Here is a 22,595-nt window from a genome sequence, read left to right on the forward strand (position 1 = left end):
TCATTGCATCTTGATATTGTTGCAGAACTTGTAATATCACTCCATGGTGACTATTGGTTTTTATTTGCTTCAATGAATTAAAACTTTACGTTAGCCCACTTGCCCAAGTATGTGATGAGTGACAAAACTCTCTCCAGGTTGACTGCAATTCACAAAATATTGAGTTATCTAAAGCAGTGGGTATGGTGGTAGGCTGGTTGGCTCATTGTGAAGTGAGTTTCTCAAGGTGGTTTTACATTGTATGTCAGAATTTTTGGTTTCCTGCAAAGGATTTAAACAGGGTTCAATCATATTACCTGGTTCATACCGTAGATCATGGAAAGGAAATGCTAGAATGACCCACAAGCAATACTTTAAGTTTAAAGCACTTTTGCACTGTGTAAGTAACACTACGTACGTAAATACATCTGTTTCCTATGACAGTGTTTACTTCGGGTAGATGTCATGTGTTTTAACTTCTGCCATGCAACATCTCTTTGACAAACTTTTTATGTGCGAGTACTCTTCTTGCTTTTAGATTCTAAACAATGACATGTTTTGTTTGATTGACGTTGTCAAGCAATATTTGACGCAATTCAAAAGTCGAGCTGCACATTAGCATGTTGAACTTTTCCAGAAATAGAAATATATATTTGGGCATGAGGAGAATCCGGAAAATATTGATGATATATAGAAATTTGTTCCGAATTACAAAAAAATATCTTAAAGTCCATATTTTTAAAGGCGCCTAGTATGAAACTGTCCGCTAGATGCTGGATAAGTAGCTGAAATAATCTTTTGGGATTCAGTATTCTCGCAGAATGACAACGTCAATAAATCAATCTATTGGAAACATTAACGTTTTGCTTCCAAAGTTTGCATACGTGTATGAAAAATAAACTGTTTGTTCTAACACGAGGATATAAGTACTTCATACAAAACAATGAATTATAGAATATCTGAATTTTGTAACTTTATCACGAAAAATCAATTTTTAAGACTTACGATGGTCATGCATCTGAAGCGCACTTTCAATAGATTCGAAATCTTTTATTTGTGATATCATTTATACGGATATGACAGCTCTTGATTAAAAATATAATAATCTTTAAAATTGGTATTTAACTCAACATTTCGTGTTTTTGCCTTGAATGTGATGGAAATACACTCAAAATATTTAGTATTTTTAAATTTTACCATACTGAAGTAGGATTCAAATGTTTTGAGAATTCCAAATTCGGAAATAAAATTTTCGACTCTGAGACCTATGACGAAACGTGATGATTATTAATACCCTAATTAGTCTTCTCTTCAACGATAAACTCAAATTTTTAGGTAAGGTTCGAAATAATTGATTATCTTATAAATGAATGCAAACTTCACCAAATTCCCAATATTCGACCAACAGAAAACTCGGAATATCGATGGATGTTACTACAATTTTTATATTGCGATAAATGTTCCGTCCTCTAAATTCAAATTTAACGCGAATTCAAATTTTTACACTCGGAATTGGAAAAAAATCGATATAATGCGAACATATGTTGAATATATTTAATTTTTGCAAAGCTGACAACAATCAAATTTCAAAAAAATGGCTGGATATCACAAATATATTTTTTACCATAATACCTTCTGACATTGGTCCTCTCTCTATTTAACGCGAAATTCAGGGTCTTGAACTTGGAACCGGAATTCTTTAAATGATGCAATTATCTGATAAACATGAGGGCCATACACAAATATATGGACACGAGAACCGAAACGAAACAATTCACCATCAATTCCCAGAAAACCATGCAATGTGCTTAACGAAGCTGTATTTTAAAACAGCTAATGTACGATAACTTACCAGTATGTTTAAAATGTTCGTTCCAATTTGAAAATTTTGTCCGAAATCAGGCAATCCAATACACTGCGCTTTTTAGCCTAAATATGTAGACTCTTTGACTAGTTTGAAGACAGGCAATGATATGCCAATTCATAAATTTTGTCCTAAGTTAGGCAATGTCATGCTGATTTAAAATTTTTGTCCGGAGTTTTGCAATTCCATTTTTTTGGTTAACGAAATTTATTCCACTACCAGACATTTGATATGCTCGACACTTACGTTATTAGAACTGAAATCTTCAATATGTTTTCTGTTTATATTACAGTAATAGTTTGTAACGAAACTTTCCTTATGAAAAAGCCTGCGACTTGTTCTTCGCGACTTACCGTACCTCGATGAGCAACACATCGCTTAAAAGGCGCGCTATTCCTAATTTTGATCAGGTCATCGTACACGGAAAAAAAATTCCATGAATCCCACAAAAACTTTGGAAAGGAATAAAAGTTATAGCCTTCTAGCGAACAATACAATCTTTGACAACTGGAAATTTCAAAGCAATTGTTCCAGTATTTAGAAAAAAAAATAAAAGATCAGAAGAAAATAACAAGTACAACATAATAACAAAACAACATATCATCACCCTGATAAAACATTAGGTTCAATTTTTTCAAAATTCGGCAGGAATTTCGCTTGAATAGCGATGTTCTGGAAACATCAATGCACTTTCTTCACCAAAAAATTGTACGACATCTTAACGTCAAAAAACGACAACATAAGGAAAATCCATTTTCTAATCAATGTACATGTATTGTTAATATATAAAATAAAACCAATGAGCAACGGTGAATAATCGAATCACAGTTGAAAATAAGTGAATAGAGAATTTCTGTTCACCAAATGGCGTAATTCACAGACTCCGTGTTCTTTTCAGTTTTTTATAAAAAATGGCATTCTTGCATATTGTACTTTCTTGTTGTACCTTAATGGTTCATTATAGAGATGGATATTGGCATTAGATGTTAATTCCTTATATATGTACCAGGTACAAAGTGTATCCTTAATTGTTATAAAATGAAGATTTTTTATGAAACGAGAGTTATACCATAAATTTCCTTTCAGTAAACAATGTATTTCTATATCACGTAAATAATAAAGTTCAATGGTTTTCCAAATACTCTCTTTTGACTCATCTATGAGGTGATACAACCATTTCAGTTTTTAAAAAATAAAGGTACTTTCTGTTAGCGAGAATCATAACGTGTTTCTAATTTGATGACGTTTTACGTTGTTACGCAGACGTTGCAAACGTATCGACGCAGCATTATTGCGACAGAGTCCTGTTTCTCGATTAATCCCGGGAATTCTAAATTATCGCCACGCTGCTTCGATGAGTTGGCACCTTCTGTCCTTGTATACAGTGTAATCTATTGCGCTAGGAGTTGTTTATCGTGTTTAATATTGGGTTTACTATTCGCGGTTAGGATAAACGATTCGAATTGAAGTTAATAATTGGGTTTAAAATCAACGGTTCATACTGGAGTTGTAATGTAATGTAGGGATACAGTTTAGGGTTGTAATATAGTCCAAATAGAATGATAAATACTCTTTCTTGTATTTAGTCACATAAGTTAAGTTGTATTTACTTTGGATTATAAATTGTTGAATTGAGTTGCCTGGAGATCCTAAACATTCGGTATGTAAATATTGTTTTATCTTGTATGATTTATTCTGTAATTTAGTATTGTGAATACTATTTTATCCTATGTGATTTAATCCGTACATAATTGTGACATATGGTTATCTGCTAATTGGTGTGAATTGTTATTGCTTGTAAAAATGGTAATGCTGTTATATTTGATTAATTGTGCCATATAAGCTATTTAGTTTTATCTATTATTTTGGCAGAAAACCGTTCCATTAACAACGTTCCTTTACGTTCCTCATACCCGGTATCAAGATTTACGTTACGTTCCATTAACAACGTTCCTTTACGTTCCTCATACCCGGTATCAAGATTTACGTTACGTTCCATTAACAACGTTCCGTTTCCGGTACCCAGCAAGTTCTATTTTCCTGATTCATGTTCGAGATTTGATTTGAAGTGTCTGTTGATTGTTATTAAAGATATTCACCGATTTCAAGTTGAATTATATTGGGGCAGCATTTGAAATGCACAGAAGAATCTGGCGGCACTTTAACCGCTGTTTACAGACTTTAATTGCTTGAAAGCACGGACTAGTTGTAACAATTAACCGATATAGGTTTGGGGTCAGGACTGGGGTATTGGGACGCGTTTTTGAAGTCTCCAATCTCTTAATGTGCGTGAGAAGTAACCAGGCTACATAGAATCGAGCGCAACATTAAAGTTTTCGAATGCAGGAAAACTGAAGTTTTCTATTTCGAAATCAAACCAGAGTATTGTAAGCAGCAATTGAAAGATATCAAACTTTTCAATTGATCCTAGATTGAGTGAAGAAAGTTACTTAAAAGTCGAAATGGCTGCAAAACCAGTTTCACAAGAAGAACTGGAACGTTTATTGGCTGATCTGAATGGTCAGTATAGATCAGCAGAAGAATTGATGTTGAATCCAAGAAATAAGGAGATTCTACACTCCCAAGTAAAAGAAATAGATGCAATGTTTGTGGAGTATTCTAAAGCTTATGAAATACATGTTGCAGAACTGCCAGTAGATGAAGAGGCTCAAAGAGTAGCTAAAGAATCTTTCCAGAGAGAAAGTTATGGATATGAAGAGTTCAAAGCACATGTTGAAGAGTGGCTTTCCAGACAAGAAAGCACACAAATCGTTGAGAATCCTCCATGAAAACCACAATCTATAGCTAGTAGAAAATCATCTAATATGTCAAGACCTCGATCTGCAAGGACAGCATCGAGTTACAAAAGTACAAGTTCCAGTTACAAGAGAACTGAGGCAATAGCTGTCAGAGAACTTGCAAAATTGAAAATGAAGCAACTGTCAGAGTTGGAACAGGCGGAACGAAATACTCAAGAAATAAAATCAGCATCAGAAAGAGAAATAGGGCGATTACAAGCTATACACGAATATCAAGCCGCATGTGTAGAGGCTGAAATGTGGGAAAGAAGCTCTAATCGCAATGAAAGGGTCCAGTTTCAAGAAATGGACCACCGATAGCACAATTGGTAGAATGTGAAGCAGCACAGGCTGAAGTAAACACACCTCAAGTGGGTCAAACCAATTGTATTGTGCCTCCTAGAGAGCCACAAGTTAGATTATCCCTGGATCCGGTCCAGGAAGTGGTTGCGGAAGTGATGCATCCCGTTAATCAAGAATTTCGAACTAGACAAGGTGGAATGAGACAGGCTAATTTGGTGAGTCCTGTAGAAGTACCTAATATGCCATCACAAGATGTTGGCTCAATTCTTGCTACTATGACATCTACAATGCGTGACATGGTAGATTTACCTAAACCCGAATTACTTTCGTTTCATGGTTCACATGAAGAATATACAAGGTTCATGAATAGTTTCAAGATAAATATTGAGAACAAGATTTCAGATGACAATCTGAGATTGACTTACTTGCAACAGTTTTGCAAAGGTAAAGCAAGAGAATTGATTCGTCAATGTTCTGTATATCCTCCTACAGAAGGATTGACTTTAGCAAAGAGACTTCTAAGAGAAGCTTACGGAAGACCATTGTTGATTGCCAGAACTTATATGAAAGAGTTAATACATGGTCCAATGTTGAAACCAGATGATCGAGATAGTCTTCTGGATCTTTCTCATAAAATGGAAGAATGTTACCTAACGCTGTCGCATTGGAAGCAATATTCAGATCTAAATAATTTTGACAATATTGCTCAACTTTCATGTAGATTACCCTTGAAGTACCATAATAAATGGGAAGAGGAGGCAGCAGATTATGAGAATAGAAACATTGAACTAAAATTTGAACATCTTTTAAAGTTTGTCAAGAAAGCAGCAATTACGGCACAATCATCGATGGGCAAAGCTATGAGAGCTCATAAAGAGAGGGAAAAGGCTAAACACCCTCAAAAGAAGAGAATTTATGCAAATTCCACTTCAACAAGTGGTGATGGCAAACCTGAACAATCTACCGAGAGAAAAGGTACACTTGTGAGAAATAGATACAGATGTGTTATCTGTTCAAAAGATCATTTTCTTATTCATTGTCCAGAGTTTGAAAGAAAATCTGCAAGTGAACGCGAGGCTACAATTCGTGAATTTCATATTTGCAGAAACTGTTTATACATTGGTCATATGGCACGGCAATGTCGTAAGAATCCTGCATGTACTGAGAGAGGAGGTGGTGGCAGACATCATAGAATGCTTCATCGAAATGTTGCAGATACTAAGCGAAAAGAGCAAAGTACAAGTTCCGCTACTCAAACTGCTACATCGGGATCAACCTTAACGAACTATACCAGAAATTCAGCTGGAGTATACTTGAATATAGTTCCAGTGAAAGTATCCTCACCTCAAGGTAGAGAAATTGAAGTATACTGTTTCCTAGACGAGGGAAGCACCTCTTGTCTATGTGATAAAAGATTGATGGAACTTTTAGAGATGGATGGTGAACCAATGAGTTATTGCATTACTACTGTAAACACACCGAATCCACAGAAACAAGATGGATTCGCTCTTGACTTAACTGTTAAACCACTGAAAGGGGAAGGTTGTGTGACATTACATCGTGTGCTCACTGTGGATGAAATTCCGACAGTACCGAATAAATTACCTAAAAGGATTGAATTACAAAGACATGAATATCTCGAGGGTATTGAATTTCCAAAATTACCAGATGAAAGAGTGATGCTCATGATTGGCGTGAATGTACCTGAAGTATTCTGGGTAAAAGATGAAAGGCGTGGTACTACAACTGAACCAGTTGCAAAAAGAAGTATTCTTGGTTGGTCACTGGTTGGGCCTGCTTTTAATAAAGCTTCTCGGAATGAAAGTTTTCATGTACAAGTAAATCTTGCTGAAGTGAAAAGTGAAGATCTTCAACGACAAATTAGAGAGATGTGGGAAACAGATTTCAAAGATATATCATTGACTCCCACACCAACATTGTCAAGAGAAGATAAGTATGCATTACAACTGATGGAAGATAATATAAAGATGGTGGATGGACATTACCAATCTCCGTTACCATGGAAACCAGGATGTCCTGAATTTCCTAATAATCGTGATGCAGTTATGAGAAGAACCAACAATTTGGGAAAACGCTTGTTGAAGAATGATGTTTTAAGGGACAAATATTGCAGTACCATGGCTGAATTTATAAGGAAAAGACGGGCAAGGAAAATTCCTGCTGCTGAATTTGAAGCACCCATTCGTAAAGCGTGGTATCTTCCTCATCAACCCGTTACATCAGAACAGAAACCTGGTAAAGTACGCCTGGTATTTGATGCAGGTGCAAGATATTTGAACACATCACTGAATGATCAATTACTGCAAGGTCCAGATATGGCAAATGGATTGTTATCTGTTTTGCTACGTTTCAGAATGTACAAATATGGTATAACTGCAGATATAGAAGCTATGTTCTTACAAGCTCGTGTAACTCCTAGGGATGTTGATGCATTGAGATTCCTATTTTGGCCTGATGGAGATTTGACAAAAACTCCTGTCGATCATCAGATGTTAGTGCATTGTTTTGGAAATACATCAAGTCCATTTTGTGCAAATTACTGTTTAAGGAGAACTGCAGAGGATTTTGGAAAAGACTTTCCATCAGATATAAGTGACAATATCAAAGATAATTCATATATAGATAACTTCCTACTTGGAGCAGATAGTATATCTTACTTACTTACTGAACTTACTGAGCTTACTGAACTTACTTACTGAGGTTTTCATTTAAACAAATGGAGGAGTAATTCAGAAGAAATTATTTCTTGTGTTCCAGAAAAGGATAGAGCACAAATTCAAACAAACGTAAATTTAGACTCAAATCGTTTTGAACGAGTTTTGGGAGTTGTGTGGTTCGTGATAGAAGATTGCTTTGGATTTAATACAAAGCTGAAGACAAAACCTGCTACGAAAAGAGGAGTTCTAGCAATTCTTAGTTCCGTATTTGATCCCATGGGTATTGTATCACCTGTGATATTGCAAGCAAGACCTATATTCCAAGAGTTATGTCGTCAACAATTGGGATGGAATGAAACTATTGGAGCAAATGAACAAATAGCATGGGAAAGCTGGACTAAAGCAATTCCAGAATTATCAGAAGTCAAATTACCAAGATACATTAAACCGAATTCATTTGGGGTTATTGTTTCACAAGAATTACATCATTTTGGCGATGCATCACAAGTTGCCTATGGAACAGTTTCATATTTGAGGTTATCCGATGAAAACGGTCAAATTCACTGTTCATTTTTACTTGGAAAATCAAGATTGTGTCCTATCAAGACAATATGTTCACTTCCACGGCTGGAAATTACAGCTGCTGCGCTTTGTGTGCGAGTGGATATGTTTTTAAGACGTCAATTAAAATTTGAGAAGAATGTTAAGTCTATATTCTGGAGTGATAGTACAGCTACTATCCAATCAATTTACAATTCGTCGAAAAGATTTCCTACTTTCATAGCTAACCGATTAGCAAAAATTGAAGAAGGTTCAGAACCACATCAATGGCATTATGTTCCAAGTGAATTGAACCCAGCGGATTATGCATCCCGTGGAATGACAGCAAAGAAATTGATTGCAAAGAAATCATGGTTACAAGGACCAGAATTTCTCTACCAGAATGAAGAGAACTGGCCACAAATGCCAGTTAAATTACCAGATTTACCATTGGAATTTATTCTGAAGAAGCCAATTAACGTTCTAGTGAATCTAGTGACAGAGAATAAACCTTTGGACAAGTTTATCAACTAATATTCTTCATGGTATAAGTTGAAGAAAGCTACCGCATGGATTATCAGATTCAAAATTTATTTACAAGCTAAACCAACAGTTCAAAAAGGTAAATTGCAAACAGAAGAGTTGAGAAGATCCGAAAATGAGCTGATAAAGTATTTACAAAATTGTGAGTTGAATAAAGTTATTGCAAAGTTACAAAATTCTGATGTACAAGGGAAAAGTGTGCTTAGAAATTTGAAAATTGCACCTTCAATGCAAAAGTTGAATCCTGTTTTAATTGAAGGAATATTGAGAGTGGGTGGAAGATTGCAGAACGCACCCATAGAATTTGATTTGAAACATCCAATAATACTGCCAAGTAACCATCATATCACACAGTTGATTGTCAGAGAATACCATAAAAGTTCACATCATTGTGGAGCAAGTCATACATGGAATTTGCTGAGACAGAAGTTCTGGATTATCAATGGAGCTGTTGTTGTAAAGCGAAATATTCGTAACTGCATATTCTGCAAAAAGAGAAATGCAAAAAGAGAAAAGCAATTTATGGCTGACCTACCTAAAGAGCGTGTGACACCAGATCAACCACCATTCACATGTGTTGGAGTTGACAACTTCGGACCGTTGTTGGTGAAGCAAGGAAGAAGTTCTGTAAAGAGATGGGGCTTGATAATAACCTGTGCAACAACTAGAGCAGTGCATTTGGAAATTGTGCATAGTATGGATGTCAATTCATTTATTAATGGGTTAAGAAGATTCATAGCCAGAAGAGGCAAGATTTCAACCATTATTTGTGATAATGGGAGCAATTTTACAGCTGGAAATAAAGTATTGAAGAAAGAAATTCAAATTTGGAATTCCAGTAAAATGGGAGAATTTTGCAGACAAAGTGATATCATATTCAAGTTCAATCCTCCCACAGCTTCACACTGGAGGTTTCTATGAAAGACTCATCAGATCAGCAAGAAAGATACTGACTGCTTTATTGCATGATCAATTGGTTACTGATGAAGCGTTGTCTACTATATTTTGTGAAGTTGAAAGTCAATTGAATTCAAGACCACTTACACCTATTAGTATGGATCCTTTGGATGAAGAACCACTTTCACCAAATCATTTATTGTTGCTGAAGCATAAAGCAAATTTACCACCAGGAATATTTGACAAGAAAGATTGTTATGCGAGAAGAAGATGGCGTCAAATACAATATTTGGCTGACCAATTCTGGATAAGATGGTCCAGAGAAGTACTCGTCAATCTACAAGCTCGACATAAATGGTTGAAGAAGGAAGACAATTTCAAAGTCGATGATCTTGTGTTACTGGTTGACAACACAATACCAAGAGGGAAGTGGTTGACTGGCAGAATTATGGAAGTTATACCAGACAAATTTGGAGCTGTCAGACAAGTGACTGTCATAACTTCTCATGGGTTTTTAAGAAGACCAATAGCAAAACTTTGTATGATTCAGAGAGCTGATGAGTAATTCATTGTTAGTTGTATTACTTATTTGTGATGATTCTCACTTTTTCTTTTTGAATTGTAAGATGTATTCTCTTCGTTCCTACATCTGGGGCGGGGAATGTTAGCGAGAATCATAACGTGTTTCTAATTTGATGACGTTTTACGTTGTTACGCAGACGTTGCAAACGTATCGACGCAGCATTATTGCGACAGAGTCCTGTTTCTCGATTAATCCCGGGAATTCTAAATTATCGCCACGCTGCTTCGATGAGTTGGCACCTTCTGTCCTTGTATACAGTGTAATCTATTGCGCTAGGAGTTGTTTATCGTGTTTAATATTGGGTTTACTATTCGCGGTTAGGATAAACGATTCGAATTGAAGTTATTAATTGGGTTTAAAATCAACGGTTCATACTGGAGTTGTAATGTAATGTAGGGATACAGGTTAGGGTTGTAATATAGTCCAAATAGAATGATAAATACTATTTCTTGTATTTAGTCACATAAGTTAAGTTGTATTTACTTTGGATTATAAATTGTTGAATTGAGTTGCCTGGAGATCCTAAACATTCGGTATGTAAATATTGTTTTATCTTTTATGATTTATTCTGTAATTTAGTATTGTGAATACTATTTTATCCTATGTGATTTAATCCGTACATAATTGTGACATATGGTTATCTGCTAATTGATGTGAATTGTTATTGCTTGTAAAAATGGTAATGCTGTTATATTTGATTAATTGTGCCATATAAGCTATTTAGTTTTATCTATTATTTTGGCAGAAAACCGTTCCATTAACAACGTTCCTTTACGTTCCTCATACCCGGTATCAAGATTTACGTTACGTTCCATTAACAACGTTCCGTTTCCGGTACCCAGCAAGTTCTATTTTCCTGATTCATGTTCGAGATTTGATTTGAAGTGTCTGTTGATTGTTATTAAAGATATTCACCGATTTCAAGTTGAATTATATTGGGGCAGCATTTGAAATGCACAGAAGAATCTGGCGGCACTTTAACCGCTGTTTACAGACTTTAATTGCTTGAAAGCACGGACTAGTTGTAACAATTAACCGATATAGGTTTGGGGTCAGGACTGGGGTATTGGGACGCGTTTTTGAAGTCTCCAATCTCTTAATGTGCGTGAGAAGTAACCAGGCTACATAGAATCGAGCGCAACACTTTCAACGTCTACCATTTCAATTCCACCTTTCATTTTTGGGTCAATCAATGTTTTACGTTTGATTCTTCCCCAATTTGAATTCCATAAACGAAATATTAAAGAATTCAGTGATTTAACAAATTTTTTGGGAATAGTAACAGGTAAAAATGTAAATTGATATGTAAAGAGCGATAGAATTCATGATTTGATTACACATACTTTTCCTAGAATTGTTAAATTTCTCCTACGCCAAATTTGGATAATGTTTTGTACTTGCTGCAACATAAACGGTAAGTTAAGTTCATATAGTTGTTTCAAATCAGCCGTAATTGTAATTCTCAATAATTTAAACTCATAAGTCCAGTTGAGATTGTGATGAATATTTTGTTCAATTATGCCACATTCAGTTTCAATATTCATTGCTTGTGATTTTCAGCATTTGTTTTGCATCCTGATATAGTTCAGCTGTTCGAAATAAGGTTTCAATGCTTTTAGATGAATCATCAGTGAAGACTATTGTATCATCTGCAGCTAGGGCTATTTTAATTTCGTTTTCTGCAATTTTATATCCAGTGATATCTTTATTATTACGAACCATCGTTGCGAAAATTTCTATTACTACAAGGAATAAATACGATGAGATTGGGTCGCCCTGATTAAGCCCGAATGCTATTAGCGACTGGAACAGGAAACGCCATACGACACTATCAAATATCCAATCCAATAATTGTACCAGGTATTTCATTGTATGTTGTATGGTTTATTATATCGCAAAGTAATCGTATGTTTTCTCCCATTTGTCTGTTTTGAATAAAACCTCTTTGATCTTTGTGAATTATATTGTTCATTACTGTTTGGATTTGTGTCGTGAGAACTTTACTTAAAATTTTGTAATCCGTATTCAATAGAGTAATGGGTAGATAGTTTTTTAAATTATCGGCGTCTTTTCCTTTCTTCAATATGAGGGTTATTATTCCATCACATTGAGTTTGGCTCATGTGACCAGTGATACACGCCTGGTTATAACATTTCAGCAGAGAGTCTTTCAAATCTTCGCAAAAGATTTTAGGTTAATAACGACCAACTCGACTTAATAGCGCAGACATGCGGAGATAATATCATAACAACACAATTACACTTGGATATATAAAACAAGCCCATATTTGTCTGTGATGATAGATCGTCCGGAAAAAGAGCGTTGACAATGTAGTCATTTTTTCCTAACTCAGGCTTTTTTGTCGTTGTTTAATTGACCCCCGTGTCCATAAAATTAGACATTGTCTTCCTTAATATATATACGAATCATGGCAGAGCCCACAAACACTAAGACAGACACCTGGAAATTATACATTGTGAATAAAATAGTGTTTGCGTCCCAACGCCGCATCATCTCTTCTCCTTGTTTCGATGCAAGTTTCAATGACTTGCGCCATAAAATACATGCGTATAATGAAAAGAATTGTTCTATTCACAAAAGTCTAGTAATACTTTTTGGCGTTAGGATATTATACTTGTTGAAGGAGCAACTGGAACGCGTATTTAATTGAAACATTCTACGCAAATTGTTGAAATTAACTTTGGTTTGAAGATGAATGGGGTGATTTCCGAGTGCAATTATGCCTGAACACAAGTTTTAACAAATTTTGATGATGGCTGATCTTCGGTTTTCAATTATCCACTTCTTACAGGATGTAATCACAAACATTGTTTTGCTTACAATTTTTGAGCATCTATTATCTAAACAATGACATGTTTGGTTTGATTGACGTTGTCAAACGATATTTGACGCGAGTCAAAAGTCGAGTTGCACATTGGCATATAAAACTTTTCCAGAAATAGAAATATTTATGCATGAGAAGAATCCGGGAAATATTGATGATATATAGAAATTTGTTTCGAATTACAAAAATATATCTCAAAATCCATATTTTTAAAGGCGCCCAATATGAAACTGTCCGCTAGTTGCAGGGGATGTAGTTGAATTATTTTTTGGAGATTCAGTATTCTCGGAGAATGACAACGTCAATCAATCAATCAATCAATCTATCGAAACATCAACATTTTGCTTCTAAAGTCTGCATACGTGTATGCAAAATAAACTGTTTGCTCTACAATAAAGATATAAGTGTTTCATCGAAAAACAAATGTTTTACTTGTGTTTAATATGCATGTGTGATGTTCACACTCTTTGAGGCAGGGGTAGGCAACCTAAGGCCTGCGGGGCGAGAATCCTGCCCGCGACGTTTCACTGAAATATAGTAACAAAACACCCGTTTCGACGATTATATTCTATACGTAACAGAATTTATTGTGAGACGAGCAAATAAAGCAAATCATAACTATAGCGATTAAAAAAAAAACGTTACAAACTTGGCGCAAGACTCATTGCTGCTAAAAGGTCGCAAGTATGCAAGTATGCAATTATTTCGCTCACGACCAACTCGACCTAAAAGCGGGGACAAGCGAAAATGATATTATGACAACACAATTACACTTTGATATATGAATCAAATCCATATTTGCTTGTGATAATAGATCGTCCGTAAAAATGGCGTTGAAAATGTAGTTATTTCTTCTTAACTTGAACTTTTTTTCGTTGTGAATTGACCCTCGTGTCCATAAAATTGGACATTGCTCTCTTATATATATACGAATCATTGAAAGGTCTACAATTATTAGAAAGACAACAGTAATTACACATAGTAAATAAAATAACTGATGAAAACCCTTTTTCTTTGAAGGAGATCACAGGTCATGGAAGTTTAAGGACCGCTGTTAGGATAGGATAGGATTCACATATTTATCCCGGGGGAGAAGAAAGCCGATAAGACGGCTTATCCATATGGCGAACCACGGCCTCTCGTCCGGTTACCATTCCAAGTCCGGTATGTGATTAGTTATATTGTTTGTTTTTGAAAGCATGGACTTGGTGGTGGAGGAAGCTGTAACCGACCAGCCGTTACGTGAACCACCCAGCGACGGCGAGGAGTCCAGCAAGCCGCTCGCACATAACCATCCCTGCATGGGATTCGAACCTGCGAACCTACGCAGAGTAATTAGAGGTGCGGTGGCGAGCGTATTTCTAACGCTTCACCCGTTGAGCCACACCGCCGCGCCTGTTCTAGTTGCTGACGCGCCAACGTCGCATCATCTCTTCTCCTTGCTTGGATGCAAGTTTCAATGACTTGCGTCAAGACATACGTGTGCATAATGACGAGAATTGTTTTATTCAAGAAAGTCTACAAATAGATTTCGACGATGAGATTTTATACTTGTAGATAGAGCAACTGCACCGCGTTTTTTATTAAACATTCTTCGCAAATTGTTGAAACTGACTTCGGTTTGAAGATGAATGAAGTGATGTTCGAGTGCAATTATGCCTGAACACGAGTTCTAACAAATTTTGATGATGGCTGATTCTCGGTTTTCGATTATCCACTTCTTAAAGGGTGTAATCACAAACATTGTTTTGCTTACAATTTGTGAGCATCTATTATCTAAACAAAGACATGTTTGGTTTGATTGACGTTGTTAAACAATATTTGAAGCAATTCAAAAGTCGACACACATTAGCATGTTGAACTTCTCCAGAAATAGAAATATTTATGCATGAGCAGAATCCGGAAAATATTGATGAAGTATGGAAATTTCGTTCGAATTACAAAAAAAATATCTCAAAGTCCATATTTTTGAAGGCGCCTAATATGAAACTATCCGCTAGATGTTAGGTAAGCAGTTGAAATATTCTTTTCGGATTCAGTATTCTCGGAGAATGACAACGTCAATCAATCAATCAATCTATCGAAATATCAACGTTTTGCTTCCAAAGTTTGCATACATGTATGCAAAATAAATTGTTTGTTCTAACATACGGATATAAGTGCTTCATCGAAAACAAACGTTTTAAATGTGATATCATTTATACGGATATGACAGCTCTTCATCAAAAATATAATAATCTTCAAAATTGGTATTTAACTCGACATTTTGTGTTTTTGCCTTGAATGCGATGGAAATTCACTTAAATTATTTAGTACTTTTCAACTTTACCATGTTGAAGTAGGATTCAAATGTTTTGAGAATTCCAAATTCCAAAATAAAATTTTCGACTCCGAGACCTGTGACGAAACGTTATGAAACTGGATATTTCAACTTTATTGGTGTTGTCTCGACATTAATTCAATCGGTATCTTTTCATTTGGGGGTTGTGGTTGGCGTTAGATATATATAATATATGTTTAAATGCCAGCAATTGAACAGAACATAAAATTCGTTTTGAAATTAATTGGACTATTCTACACTAATTTCTGCTTTATCATTTTGAAGGTGAAAAAATAGTTCCAACTCCAATACCACTGACAACGAGTGAAATATTCTTCGTGTGCAAAATTCATGTTCAAATAACTCATATTACAGTGTTCAATCATTATGGCTATTTCAGATACAATGTTGATGCTCATATAATCAGGGAAAATTTTTGATTGATTGACGCTGTCAAGCATGAGAACGTCAATCAATCTATGATTCAAAAGTCGTACATTTTGATTGTTAAAATAATTGTATGCGTATGCCAATAAGTAAATAATAAAAATAAAGTGTCGTTGAAAAACTGCTATGTTTTTAGTAATGCTCTTCAATTGGATGTAATACCTGTTGACTAACTATCTTCAATCCTGAAGTTATATTTATATAAACAATGCGCACTGATGAAGTGAATAGCTATGCCGAGGTGGTATCCTATTAGTTGAAAAATAATGTACTTCACAATATAAAGATTAATTAACAATTACCATTTTACTAAATGCACAATGATGGAAGATTTAAATGAAATAAACTGAACTTTCTGTTATAACTACGGCATAGCGATTCGAGGCAAACATTTGTTGCGCTTATGACAATTTCAATCATTGTGGTCGAGACAAGAGATCACTAATGTAACATTAAAACCCAAATGAGCTGATACTTGAATTTGGAGGGAGGGGAGAAATCCTATATATACAAGCGCACAACAGGGCTTTGACAAGTCGTTGTTCAACAACCTGAATAAAGACGATCATGAAGATTCTATTGTTACTTCTAGGCTGTTTGGCCGTAAGTATTTGATAAATAGTGCCCTTCATGTCTTTTTATCAATTTTGCCAAAATTATAATGTTTACAGGTTGCCAATGCCGCTTTATACCAACCAAGTCATTGCGGATATGTTACTTACAATGTTGGGCAATTTTACCGAATCAATTACGGATGTTACAGTTTCCGAAGCTACTACTGTCCTGCTTGGTTCACAACGAAATATTACTCTAATGTTCTGAAGAGCTATCCAGGAGAGAAATGCACAGAGGATGGATTCGTAGGTAATTCAGAATTGTATCTTGATATGTTTTCCTGAATAATTTGAGAAACACACATTTTGAGGGCATGAATTTTTGTATTATAGAGATGACGGTCGACGTTTTTGAAGCTGAAGTTAAAAAACAATTGAAAGAAGTGGCCGATAAAATATATCTTGATATGCAACAAAAATATGAAGATTGGGATGAAACTGCAACAAATCAAAATACCGAGGCAAAGAAAAAGCACGAAGACGCTATCGAGGAATATGCAAAGCAGTATTTGAGGTTTGTATTTCTTCTTACAATTTTTTCTTACGTATTCTTTTTTTACTCAAATTACTAACATCGTGAATTTTTAGAATTACGGGATTGCAGGAAGAGTCAGAAGAAATGAAGGAGACCAACAAGAAGGCTATTGAAAATTATAATACAAAACTAGATTCATTGTTGGAAGAGGCAAAAAAAAATTATAACGATGACATGCAGAAAAGATACGCTTGTGTGCTGGAATATCACGAAAAACTTGTCGAGAGGTGGGTTACTGTAAGTTTAAATGTCCGTTTACAAGAGAACGAAAATTCGAACCTTTCTTATTTCAGGTCTGTTACATGCTTCACCAATCGTTTAGCTAAAATAGCAGAATACAAAGAAGCTCTCGAAAAGCGCGTGACAGAGTACGAGACAAAGTATAAATGTGTCATGGAAGCCATCGTGAAACAGAGATCTGAAGTGTTCCAAAAACTCATATACAGAGCCCATTGTAAGTTTTTTCTATTCTTTCGAATTTTGCACATACTTTTATTCATAATGGAACTTTACATCTAGGTTCTGAGGATTGGAACGAAGCAGAGGTTAATGCAGTTTTGGAGGCTTTCAAAACTAAAGAAACTCAATCATATCAAACACAGTTGGATGAATACACTACGAAGCTAACTGCAGCTATCGCAGAACTTGTGAAAAGCTACGCATGCGCTTATCAGTGCGCTTACGGCGGAACTCTCTGTTTTGGCAGAAGTCAATTTTACACCAATTGGTAATTATAAATAAATGGAAGGTACATAGTATATATCAATATAATTCTACTCCTGGTTTTTTCTTTATAGTCGAAGTATCGGGAAATGGTGGACGTACAGAATTACCACCCAAAGAAGTTGCTTCCGTTTCTTGACCTACAAATTCCAATACAGGACAATCCAATACAAGCAACTGAAAAAATGTGAAACCGGTTAGTGCAATTCCTAAAAATTTTCCACAATTGTCTTTATGTTTCACTGAATTTAATATTTTTATTACACTTAAGATGAAGTTAATATCACCGAACAAAAATTCAAAGAAGACCTTGATACCAAAGCTAAGACAATAATTGAATCTATGAAGAAAACATATGCTGAATGGTTTGCACAAGCAGAAATAACTAATCAGAAGGCATTGGAGTCTTTCAAAAAGATTGTTGATGAGAGACACAAATGTTTAATAACGTATTATAAAGCAAATTGCTTAGTAAAGTAAGTGTCACAGTGAATAAGTATATCATAAGATGACATTTGGCACAATTGCTCTTTATATTTCCAGAAACAATTGCATCACAGCAGACAACTTGACTTCCCTAGAAGAATATCAGAAATCATTAGACGAACAAAAGAAAGAAGCGATTGCAGAGTATGAAAAAAAGCTTGAGGAGCGCCTTTCTCGCGCTTCCAAGGCATACACTGACATGATTGATTGCCACGAGCAAAGGATCAATGAGCGAATTGCCAAATATGTTGCACAATATGCATCATGCCTATCTACCAGAAAGACAAAGATCGAAAACTACGAAAAGTGCTTATCGGAACGGTTTGAAAGAAGACTGAAATGCATTACAGAAAGATTGGAAAAGGTTGGCAGTGTGAAATTTTGTTCAAAAAATATGTATATATATTTATATAATTCTTGCAAAAATGTTTAGATTTCCCAACTCAGAATGGAACAGTATTTGAAACTGCTTGAATTTTATATGGGCAAACCACTCGGCAACGAAGCTCAAGCATTGTACGACGCCTACCAAGCAAAAACGGAGACGGAACTCGCCGATATAGTGACCAAGATTAAAGGAGACTGGGAGAAACATCTAAGTGATCTGAAGGAGCATTACGCTTGTGGATTCAAATGCACATACTGTGTGCAACTTCGAGAACTCAGGATCCATTATAATTATCGCTGCGTGTTACCCACGTCTTCATCTTATTGCTTTGCTTACAAGCAATTCTGGTAAGTCATAGATACGTAATTGAATTGAATCAAATTTTTCCCTGTTTAACAAATTCCTATTTTTAGCACGTACAAATCCTACCGCATTGTCAAGTATGGCGGATGCTTCAGATATGTCAGATGTGTATAAACGCCGGCAACATCAACCGAACGACAAGCGATCATGAAAATATTATTCATTTTAGTTTTAGATTAGGCTGATGAATTTATGCCAATTGCATTTACCATCTGATGATATTGACAATAAATTCTAAGCAAATGCAAATAGAAGTGTTAAAATGTGGTTAGAGGCAATGTTCCCTCTAATTTCTTGTAGTATGTGTGCGCAGAAATTTTGGTATGTGCGCACTTTTTTGGAAATGGCTAATATTTGTGCAAAAACCAATGAAGAAATTTTGGCGTTCTAACCGGGTAATGGGTGGGCCAACAACAAACTTTCTCAACCTACCAACCGAGAAAATTGTTACATTACATCGAAATACGTCTGTGCGCAGTAAATCTATGCGTGTGCGCAGCCTCTGAAAGCTGTGTGCGCGCGCACACGCGCACACCTTAGAGGGAACACTGGTTAGAGGCATCTGTAGTGACCGGGATTTGAAAGTACGTGTGGATTGAACACTATTTCTATACCTTTACATGTAAAATTGTATTATGTAATAACATCAGTTACATACTTCGCAAAGCACAAAGCGCATTATTTTTCGACATGCATGCTTCATACTCCGTGTAACCCCCTTTATTTGCGACCCGGTAACGCCAGGGTGCAAATAGTAGAAAAAGCTGTTGTGTGGAAAATGCATTTCCCAAATCCTTGTTCAAGCACAACCGATTTTTTCAAACTTATCATGAAAATTGTACTTCTAAAAATTGATAACGCGAGATGAAACCTTGAGCGATGCACAAGAAAACATCAAAATGGGAAATACAGGTCAACTTGTTACGTTCAGGAATGACAAATGTTGGATGAGAAATGGAATTATAATGAAAATAATGTCTCTGAACAATCATATTATTGCAAATTCCGCAATTACGAAATATTAATACCATAACGGTAATATTTATGCTCCGGAAAAGAAAGTTTAAGAATCCTCACGTAAACTTCACAATCTGGTAATAATGACAACATTAAATACAAAAACACCAGTAAAATTCAAATCATGCAAATCTCAGTATTTTCCGGTAACCGGGGCTTAAATTTGAAATATTCGTTTAAATTCACATATTTGTCCAGATAGTTTTGCAATAATTCAAGCATCTTCCAGATAAATTCAATTTTTACAGACTTGACGACATTTTTTGTAGAGTTCAAAATTCTACAAATTTTCTTCGAAATATTCGAAAATTTGAGATGTCATCAAAATTATACAATTGCGATATATTAGTCTTCTCTTCAACGATACACTCAAATTTTTAGGTAAGGTTCGAAATAATTGATTATTTTATAAATGAATGCAAATTTCACAAAATTGCCAATATTCGACCAACAGAAAATTCGGAACATCGATGGATGTTACTACAATTTTCATAGTGCGATGTTTTGTCTTCTATAAACCGCGAATTCTAATTTTTACACTCGGGATTGGAAAAAATCGATATAATGCGAATATCTTTTGAATATATTTAATTTTTACAAAGTTGACAACACTCAAATCTCAAAAATTGCTGGATATCACAAATATATTTTTTACCATAATACCTTCTGACATTGGTCCTCTCTCTATTTAACGCAAAATTCAGGGTCTTGAACTTGGAACCGGAATTCTTTAAATGATGCAATTATCTGATAAACATGAGGGCCTTACACAAATATATGGACACGAGAACCGAAACGAAACAATTCACCATCAATTCCCAGAAAACCATGCAATGTGCTTAACGAAGCTGTATTTTAAAACAGCTAATGTACGATAACTTACCAGTATGTTTAAAATGTTCGTTCCAATTTGAAAATTTTGTCCGAAATCAGGCAATCCAATACACTGCGCTTTTTAGCCTAAATATGTGGACTCTTTGACTAGTTTGAAGACAGGCAATGATATGCCAATTCATAAATTTTGTCCCAAGTTAGGCAATGTCATGCAAATTTAAAATTTTTGTCCGGAATTTTGCAATTCCATTTTTTTGGTTAATGAAATTTATTCCACTACCAGACATTTGATATGCTCGACACTTACGCTATTAGAACTGAAATCTTCAATATGTTTTCTGTTTATAATACAGTAATAGTTTGTAACGAAACTTTCTTTATGAAAAAGCCTGCGACTTGTTCTTCGCGACTTACCGTACCTCGATGAGCAACACATCGCTTAAAAGGCGTGCTATTCCTAATTTTGATCAGGTCATCGTACACGGAAAAAAAATTCCATGAATCCCACAAAAACTTTGGAAAGGAATAAAAGTTCTAGTCTTCTAGCGAACAATACAATCTTTGACCACTGGAAATTTCAAAGCAATTGTTCCAGTATTTAGAAAGAAAAATAAAAGATCAGAAGAAAATAACAAGTACAACATAATAACAAAACAACATATTATCACCCTGATAAAACATTAGGTTCAATTTTTTCGAAATTTGGCAGGAATTTCACTTGAATAGCGATGGTTCTGGAAACATCAATGCACTTTCATCACCAAAAAATTGTACGACATCTTAACGTCAAAAAACGACAACATAAGGAAAATCCAGTTTCTAATCAATGTACATGTATTGTTAATATAAAAAATAAAACCAATGCGCAACGGTGAACAATCGAATCACAGTTGAAAATAAGTGAATAGAGAATTCCTGTTCACCAAATGGTGTAATCCACAGACTCCGTGTTCTTTTCAGTTTTTTATAAAAAATGGCATTCTTGCATATTGTACTTTCTTGTTGTACCATAATGGTTCATTATAGAGATGGATATTGGCATTAGATGTTAATTCCTTATATAGGTACCAGGTACAAAGTGTATCCTTAATTGTTATAAAATGAAGATTTTTTATGAAACGAGAGTTATACCATAAATTTCCTTTCAGTAAACAATGTATTTCTATATCACGTAAATAATAAAGTTCAATGGTTTTCCAAATACTCTCTTTTGACTCATCTATGAGGTGATACAACCATTTCAGTTTTTGAAAAATAAAGGTACTTTCAACGTCTACCATTTCAATTCCACCTTTCATTTTTGGGCCAATCAATGTTTTACGTTTGATTCTTTCCCAATTTGAATTCCATAAAAAACGAAATATTAAAGAATTCAGTGATTTAACAAATTTTTTGGGAATAGTAACAGGTAAAAATGTAAATTGATATGTAAAGAGCGATAGAATTCATGATTTGATTACACATACTTTTCCTAGAATTGTTAAATTTCTCCTACGCCAAATTTGAATAATGTTTTGTACTTGCTGCAACATAAACGGTAAGTTAAGTTCATATAGTTGTTTCAAATCAGCCGTAATTGTAATTCTCAATAATTTAAACTCATAAGTCCAGTTGAGATTGTGATGAATATTTTGTTCAATTATGCCACATTCAGTTCCAATATTCATTGCTTGTGATTTTCAGCATTTGTTTTGCATCCTGATACAGTTCAGCTGTTCGAAATAAGGTTTCAATGCTTTTAGATGAATCATCAGTGAAGACTATTGTATCATCTGCAGCTAGGGCTATTTTAATTTCGTTTTCTGCAATTTTATATCCAGTGATATCTTTATTATTAC

At 35.0% G+C, this 22,595-nt stretch overlaps 4 protein-coding genes across 4 annotated transcripts; all 4 read left to right on the plus strand.

Moving 5' to 3' along the window:
• The first annotated feature begins 3,418 nt into the window (after nt 1-3,418).
• LOC144430833 (uncharacterized) lies at nt 3,419-4,798 on the plus strand. The gene is made up of 2 exons (XM_078118960.1): nt 3,419-3,503; nt 3,716-4,798. The coding sequence occupies exon 2, from the start codon at nt 4,306-4,308 to the stop codon at nt 4,630-4,632; it is 327 nt and encodes a 108-aa protein (XP_077975086.1). The 5' UTR covers nt 3,419-3,503; nt 3,716-4,305; the 3' UTR covers nt 4,633-4,798.
• Nucleotides 4,669-11,326, plus strand: LOC120341749 (uncharacterized). The gene is made up of 4 exons (XM_078118420.1): nt 4,669-4,887; nt 4,932-7,611; nt 7,723-10,718; nt 10,931-11,326. Exons 1-3 carry the CDS (start codon nt 4,669-4,671, stop codon nt 8,694-8,696), a joined length of 3,873 nt encoding a protein of 1,290 aa, XP_077974546.1. The 3' UTR covers nt 8,697-10,718; nt 10,931-11,326.
• Nucleotides 8,934-10,167, plus strand: LOC144430477 (uncharacterized). Its single transcript, XM_078118421.1, has 2 exons — nt 8,934-9,509; nt 9,604-10,167. The coding sequence occupies exons 1-2, from the start codon at nt 8,934-8,936 to the stop codon at nt 10,165-10,167; spliced, it is 1,140 nt and encodes a 379-aa protein (XP_077974547.1).
• Nucleotides 11,327-16,349: 5,023 nt separating the features above from the next.
• LOC144430535 (uncharacterized) lies at nt 16,350-19,160 on the plus strand. Its single transcript, XM_078118537.1, has 11 exons — nt 16,350-16,400; nt 16,469-16,661; nt 16,745-16,925; nt 17,000-17,173; nt 17,240-17,400; nt 17,466-17,673; nt 17,744-17,865; nt 17,941-18,145; nt 18,213-18,519; nt 18,589-18,890; nt 18,957-19,160. The coding sequence occupies exons 1-11, from the start codon at nt 16,365-16,367 to the stop codon at nt 19,018-19,020; spliced, it is 1,953 nt and encodes a 650-aa protein (XP_077974663.1). The 5' UTR covers nt 16,350-16,364; the 3' UTR covers nt 19,021-19,160.
• Nucleotides 19,161-22,595: the final 3,435 nt, after the last annotated feature.

This window comes from Styela clava, chromosome 12 (assembly GCF_964204865.1).
Source record: "Styela clava chromosome 12, kaStyClav1.hap1.2, whole genome shotgun sequence".
Taxonomy (NCBI): domain Eukaryota; kingdom Metazoa; phylum Chordata; class Ascidiacea; order Stolidobranchia; family Styelidae; genus Styela; species Styela clava.